A 7,533-nucleotide genomic window follows, 5' to 3' on the forward strand; every position below is an offset into this window, starting at 1 on the left:
TTTTTTTGTTTCCTGAGATAGAGTCTCGATCTATTGCCCAGGCTGGAGTGCAGTGGCACGATCTCGGCTCACTGCAACCTCCACCTTACAGGTTCAAGCAATTCTCCTGCCTTAGCCTCCCAAGTAGCTGGGATTACAGGTACCCACCACCATGCCTGGCTAATTTTTTTTGTGTTTTTAGCAGAGATGGGGTTTCACCATGTTGGCCAGGCTGGTTTCAAACTCCTGACCTCAAGTGATTCACCTGCTTCAGCCTCCCAAAGTGTTAGGATTACAGGCATGAGCCACCGTGCCCGGCCTCCTTTGCCGATCTTGTTCTGTGTCCTTTCGGTGTAATCCATCTTTGCTGTGAGTATGACTGTGTGCTGTGTCCTGTGAGTTCTCATAGATCATCAAACCTGGGGAGAAGGGTGGGTGTTGGGGACTCTTGACCCCTGCCCTGAGTGATAGGACTCTTAATGGCACTTTAGAAGTGCTTATAGTCTCACTGAAGACCTTGGAGCTGATTAACAACAATGACAGTTAACATGCAATGGGTATAATGCTGTTTGTCCAGCACTGTGTGAAGGGTTCATTGTAAATGATAAATGATCTCATCCTCACAAGAATAGTTCCTCTGAAGTAGGTACCATATTTACCACAGTTGCAGATGAGGAAACCATGGCTCAGTGAGGTCAAGTGGCTTGTCCAGGGTCATTTGGCTGGTGTATGGTACAGCCAGATCCCAGCCTAGGGTGTCTGGCAGGGGCCACACCCTTGTTTGGTTCTTCTATGGGACAAAGAGCTTTGCTGGCTTTAGGAAGACCACTCTCCCTTCAGATCTGAGCTCTGTGTCCCCTGACCTTCCCAGCGAGGTTATGCTTCCTGACGGAGGATCCTCTGGCCCCTCTGTACCTCTCTTTTATATCACTTCTTGGGGTTTGAAAACTTGTTGGCTTCTGTGATTATCTGAGTAACGTCTGCTTCCCCTGGTAGGCTAAAGGGGAAGGCAGAGGCTGGGCTGGTTTTGCTATTGTTGTATTCTCAGTGCCTGGCATGGGTGTCTGGCACACAGTGGGCACTCAATCAATGTTTGTTGGGTGACAGTGCTATGGATGTAGCACCCCTGAGCCGGGCCGGGGAGCAAGGCTGCCTGTGACCCAGCCTCTCGTGTGCCTGAGTGGTGCTATGTATGCTACTTAGGGGCTGGGAAGAAGAGCTAGAAGGAGAGGGAGTTTTCGAGGGGCAGGGAACTTTTTACAGAGGAAGACATATTTGAACTGGATTTTGAAGGGTGTATAGGAGTTTTCCATGTGATGAAAGTTGATGTGAAGTAGAATGGGGTGAGAATGCTGGGCAGAAGAAACAACGTGAGCAAAGACTTAGAGGTGTGAAGGGTGGGGGTAGTTACTTTTCTTTTATTATTATTTTTGAGATGGAGTCTTGCTCTGTCACCCAGGCTGGAGTGTAGCGTCGTGATCTCAGCTCACTGCAACCTTTGCCTCCTGGGTTCCTGTGATTCTCCTGCCTCAGCCTCCCAAGTATCTGGGATTACAGGCATGTGCCGCCATGCCTAGCTAATTTTTGTGTTTTTAGTAGAGATGGGGTTTCATCATGCTGGCCAGTGTGGTCTTGAATTCCTGACTTCAAGTGATTTGCCTGCTTCGGTCTCCCAAAGTGCTGGGATTACAGGTGTGAGCCACTGTGCCTGGCCAGGGTGGTTACTTTTCAAGAGTTCTACGTGTTGCCTGCAGTTGGTCTTTTGTCACCTATGGCCCCTTCTCACATATACTCTGAAAGTTCCCAGATGGATCCTGACACTCTGAAGATCTTGGCCCCAAGAGCACCATTTAAATCTCTTCTGGCACATACCTGCACACCCAGAAAGGCTCTTGCAGAGTCTGTAGTTGTCCCAGATTTGTGTGTCTAGACCACAGATGGAGGCTCTAGAAATGCCCGGCAGGGATCTGATATGTGTCTGAAAACACACAGGATGCTGAAGAAATTGGCAGTCATTCCAAAAGGTACAAACAGGACCAGAGAGAAAGAATGCCTCCAAACCAGTGAGACAGCATACTAAAGAAACGTGGACCCTCAGCAGCCAGTGTACCCAGTGCAGTGATCCAAGGTGGGAAACGGAGGCAGGTGGCCTGCCAAGGCCCAGCTCTGTCTCATGTCCCTCCTGGTTTCTCCCACCCACCTGCCAACCTGATGTGGTGGGCAGGCAGAGCTGGGATAGAGTACATAAAAGAGGGTTGGAGAGAGCCAGCCCTGACCTTGGGGAGGCTACCAGCGCAAACAGAGAGGTAGGACGTACCTGTGCTTGGCACATTAGTACAGGGATGGATAGAGTTGTGACCTCACAGAGGTTGCTCAGCAATTTTGGCCCACCTTGGCCACCCAAATTTGGATAATCTTTCTCTCTTTTTCCCTTCTCTCCTCGCTTTCCCCTCAAACTCACACATTTTTACAGGGTTCGGCATGGAAGAACAGCAGCTCTGATGTTTTCTTTCCTTTCAGGTGTTAACGGAGCCCGTGTCCAAGTGGAGAAATGTCCGTGGCCACAATCCTCTGGTGAGTGGGTTGCTGGTTTCATGAACTCCTGGTTTCTCCTTAAGCACCTGAGAATGATGATGCCTCTGCCGGAGCTTGAGCCTGCCCAGGCATCCTCTGTGCTCTTAGCTGAGTTGGAGAAGACCAGGGAGGGACAAACAGAAAGTGGTAGCATGTTGGTGTTCTGAGGTCAATGATCTCTGAGGCCTGAGTGGCTGTGCACAGAGCCCAGGGACTTCCTGTCAGCTGTCCCATACTATTCCCAGTGGCTGATCTTAGCCACTAGGCGTGTCCATTTCTTGTTACTAGTTCCAGCCCTCCCCTCCCCTATAAGAAACACATCAAAACCCAGGGCTTCCCAGTGCTAACCCCTCCAAGTCCTATCTGTAAGTAACCAGGATCCTTGGTGGACCCCTGACTTGGGTTTGCAACTTAGCCCTGTCTAGTAACAGGGGCTGCCTCTGGCTTACCTGGAAGCCGCCCACCTGCTTTCCCAAGGCCGAACCTAGCAACAGGGGCTGTAGTATGCTGCGTCCCTTCCTTCACCTTCCCCATTTCGAGGTTCTGCTCCGGCTGCTTGAAAGAGATGGATAGAATCTGGGTCCTGCAAGAGAGAGCTTTAAAAAGGGATGTTGGTTCTGAGCTCCCATCCCATGATGTAGGGATTATTAGTCTCATTTTTCAGCTTAGGCAATTGCACTTACATAAGTTGCCTGAGGTCACACAGTTAGTAAATGGACTTGGAAGCCTGTGCTGCCCATTGATTGATTGGTTGATTGATTGATTGACTGATTGACGGAGTCTCACTCTGTCACCAGGCCAGAGTGCAATGGCGCAATCCCGGCTCACTGCAACCTCTGCCTCCCGGGTTCAAGTGATTCTCTTGCCTCAGCCTCCTGAGTAACTGGGACTACAGGCATGTGTCACCATGCCTAGCTAATTTTTGCATTTTTAGTAGAGATGGGGTTTCACCGTGTTGGCCAGGATGGTCTAGATCTCCCGACCTTGTGATCTGCCCGCCTCAGCCTCCCAAAGTGCTGGGATTACAGGTGTGACACACTGCACCTGGCCATGCCCCCTGATTTTTAGCAACACAATTGGCATCGCCCATGTGTTTCATTAGACTCTGAGTTCTACTAGGAGCAGGGACTGTGTCTACTTTGCTCACTGTTATTTGCTAAAACCTAGGTACACTGCCTAGCACTTAGTATGAGCTTGTGCATTCATCCATTCAATCAACCAATATTCATGCATTTCAGCCATGTGGCAGACTCTTCTGGATGATATGGCAATGAGAAATTCAAAGGCCTTGGCTGGGCGCGGTGGCTCATGCCTTAATCCTAGCACATTGGGAGGCCGAGGTGGGTGGATCACGAGGTCAGGAGATCAAGACCATCCTGGCCAAAATGGTGAAACCCTGTCTCTACTAAAAATACAGAAATTAGCTGGATGTGGTGGTGCATGCCTGTAATCCCAGCTACTTGGGAGGCTGAGGCAGGAGAATTGCTTGAACATGGGAGGCAGAGATTGCAGTGAGCTGAGATTGCACCACTGTACTCCAGCCTTGTGACAGAGTAAGACTCCGTCTCAAAAAAAAAAAAAAAAGAGAAATTCAAAGCCCTTGTTCTCTTGCCTCTAATATTCCAGTGTGGGGAGGCAGAAGACAAACATATAATCCGGTGGGTGGTAATAGGAGCTAGGAAGAAAACTAAAGCAGGTGAAAGGATGTTTCTTAAATAAGGCAAAACCTCTCAGTCTTTGAATAAAGAATCCTACAGAGACAAGAACTTCTCCTCTGTGCACATGGGAGAAGATGGAATGCTAGGCGTCTTCTTTTGATATAATAAAGAAACCTCTGAGACGTTCTTGTTCTCTAGCAGCCAAGGGGGAACCGGGCTGGGTTATGAAGTAAGACCACTAGAGTTGCAGATGTTAGGGATCATAGGTGACATTTCACAGGACAGAATCACAGCCTCAGAAATCAGTGTGCTTGGTACAGATACCCTATCCAATGAGAGTTTTCTAATAAAAAATGCAATAGAAGTAGCTATTTTTATACAAGTTTCCACTCTAGACCAAAAGCAAGATCGATGCTTTTGTGAAAAATCTTAATTCGTCTCTTTATCTGAATTGGTTTTCTGATGCAGAAGGGTGACTGTTTCTGCAGCTATCAGGCAAAAGGCAGTGTTTCTCCTCGCCTTTATGAAATTTTCTTTCAACTGCAGTTAGAGAAGCCTGCAGTTCTCAATGAAGAGCACTGGAGTTTCATTAGTTTGCACCAAGAGAAAAATGAAAAGTGGTGGCTCATGCCTGTAATCCCAGCACTTTGGGAGGCTGAGATAGGAGGATCATTTGAAGCCAGGAGTTTGAGACCACCCTGGTCAACCTAGTGAGACCCCGCTTCTCTAAAAGAAATAAAAATAAGTAAAATTAAAAATGAGGAAAAGAACAGAACAGGTTTCTTAGTAAGTGTACGCTCGAGCATGAAGTGTTTTGCATCTAGAGGGGATACAGAGTGATTGAGTAGGTGGGTGGGCTTCTGTTTTACATGAGATAACCAGGGAATGTGTCTATGATAAGGTGCCATTAGAGCAGAGGCCTAACCTTGAGGGCGTGAGCACTGTAGGTATCTGGATGAAGAGTGTTTAGGCAGAAGGCCCTGAGGTGGGACCATGCTTGGCCTGTTTAAGAAACACAAAGCTTATGTGATTGGAAGCTGAGCAGGCCAGAGTAGGTTTTTTTTTTTTTTTTTTTTTTTTTTTTTTTGAGACGGAGCCTCACTTTGTCACCCAGGCTGGAGTGTAGTGATACGATCTTGGCTCACTGCAACCTCTGCCTCCTGGGTTCAAGCAATTCTCCTGCCTCAGTCTCCTGAGTAGGCTGAGGAATGGATGAGAGAAGGCCTTGTGGGCTATGGTGAGGGTTTGGAATTCATTCCAAATGCAATGGGAAGCCATTGGAAGGTTCTGAGCCGGGGAGTGGCAAGAACTGATTAAGGTTTCAGGGACTCACTTGGGTGGCTGGATAGAGAACAGACTACAGAGGGCTCAAAGACCATTCATTGAAGGACTTGAATGCATGTTCCTTGGCGATTTTATTTTTTGAATTTCCAAAGAAAAGGAATTTATTTTTTACATTTTGGATAGCTGAGAAGTCCAGGGTTGAGGGGGTGTATCTGGTGAGGGCATTCTTGCTAGTGGGGAGTCTTCAGAGTCCCATGGTGGTGCAGAATGTCACATGGTGAGGGGTTGAGCATGCTAGGTCAGCCTCTTTTCCTCTTTTCATAAAGCCACCAGTGTAAGATAACCCATTAATCCGTGAATAGATTAATCCATTCATGAGGGCTCTGCACTTATGATCCAATCATTTCTTAAAGGCCCACCTGCTACACACTGCCACATTGGGGATTAAGTTTCTAACACATGAAATTTGGGGGACTCATTCAAACCAAAGCATTATTTTGCAGATTATCTTAAAGAGCTTCACTTTTTTTTGAAATTTAAAACTTATTTCTTTCGAGACAGGGTCTTGCTATATCACCTAGGCTGGAGGGCAGTGGCACAGTTATAGCTCACGGTAACCTTGAATTCTTAGGCTCAAGTAATCTTCCTGCCTTGGGCCTCCCAAAGTGCTGGGATTATAGACATGAGCCATTGCACTTGGCTGTCTTTTCTTTATGCTAGAAACATTCAAATTATTCTCTTCTAGCCTTTTTGAAATGTATAGTAAAGTATTACAACTATAGTCACCCCACCGATCTAACACTAGGTGTTATTTTTTCTCTCCAACCATATATTTGTACCCATNTTCCTGAGACTGAGTCTTGCCCTGTCACGCAGGCTGGAGTGCAGTGGCATGATCTTGGCTCACTGCAACCTCTGCCTCCTGGGTTTAAGTGATTCTCTTGCCTCAGCCTCCCAAGTAACTGGGATTGCAGGCATGTGCCACTGTGCTCAGCTAATTTTTTTGTATTTTTGGTAGAGACAGAGTTTTGCCATGTTGCCCAGTCCGGTCTCGAACGCCTGGCCTCAAGTGATCTGCCCACCATGGCCTCCCAAAGTGCTGGGATTATAGGCATGAGTCACTGTGCCTGGCCTCTTCTAGCTATTTTGAGATGCACAACAGGTTATTGTAAACCATAGTCACCCTACCGATTTATTTAACACTAGTGTTATTTATTCTATTATACCATATATTTGTACCCATTAATCACTTCTCTTCATCCCCCTCTCTCCCCTACCCTTTCCAGCCTCTAGTAACCAGTAATATACTCTGGAACTCCTGGTCTTGGGCAATCCTCCCGCTTTAGCCTCTGAGTAGCTGGAATTACAGCTTAAGCCACCAAACCCAGCAACTCTCTATCTCCATGAGATCCATTTTTTTTTAGTTCCCACATATGAATGAAAACATATGATATTTGTCTTTCTGTGCTTGGCTTATTTCACTTAATAACCTCCAGTCCCAACCATGTTATTGCAAACAGCAAGATTTCATCCTTTTTTATGGCTAAATAATATTTGTATATATATGTATATATACCACATTTTCTTTAACCATTCATCCATTGATGGGCACTTAGGTTGATTCCATGCTTTGGCTATTGTGAATACTGCTGTAACAAACATGGGAGTGCAGATAGAGTTTTAATATACTGATTCCCTTTCATTTGACTATATACCCAGTAGTGAGATTGCCAGATCACATGGTAGCTCTATTTTTAGTATTTTTAGGAACCTTCATACTGTTCTCCATACTGGCTGTATTAATTTACATTCCTACCAACTGTGTACAAGGGTTCCCCCTTCTCCACACCTATCGCCTTTTTGATAAAAGTCATTTTATTTTTTAAGATGGAGTCTTACTGTGTCACCCAGGCTGAAGTGCAGTGTGGTGATCTTGGTTCACCACAACCTCTACCTCCTGGGTTCAAGCAATTCTTCTACCTCAGCCTCTTGAGTAGCTAGGATTACAGGTGTGTACCACCATGCCCAGCTAATTTTT

At 46.5% G+C, this 7,533-nt stretch overlaps 1 protein-coding gene across 4 annotated transcripts in view; it reads left to right on the forward strand.

The window, feature by feature from the left end:
• Positions 1 to 7,533, forward strand: part of TK2 (thymidine kinase 2) — a 38,233-nt gene that overhangs the window by 7,799 nt on the left and 22,901 nt on the right. For 3 of the 4 annotated variants that reach the window (XM_017508032.2, XM_017508033.2, XM_017508034.2), the window contains exon 4: positions 2,500 to 2,553. The exons of the other annotated variant lie outside the window; for it this stretch is intronic. In XM_017508032.2, the coding sequence (XP_017363521.1) occupies positions 2,500 to 2,553 (54 nt within the window). The remainder of the gene's footprint in view (positions 1 to 2,499; positions 2,554 to 7,533) is intronic. 4 annotated transcript variants of the gene reach the window in all.

The sequence above is a fragment of the Cebus imitator genome, unplaced genomic scaffold (genome assembly GCF_001604975.1).
Source record: "Cebus imitator isolate Cc_AM_T3 unplaced genomic scaffold, Cebus_imitator-1.0 Scaffold385, whole genome shotgun sequence".
Taxonomy (NCBI): Eukaryota; Metazoa; Chordata; class Mammalia; order Primates; family Cebidae; genus Cebus; species Cebus imitator.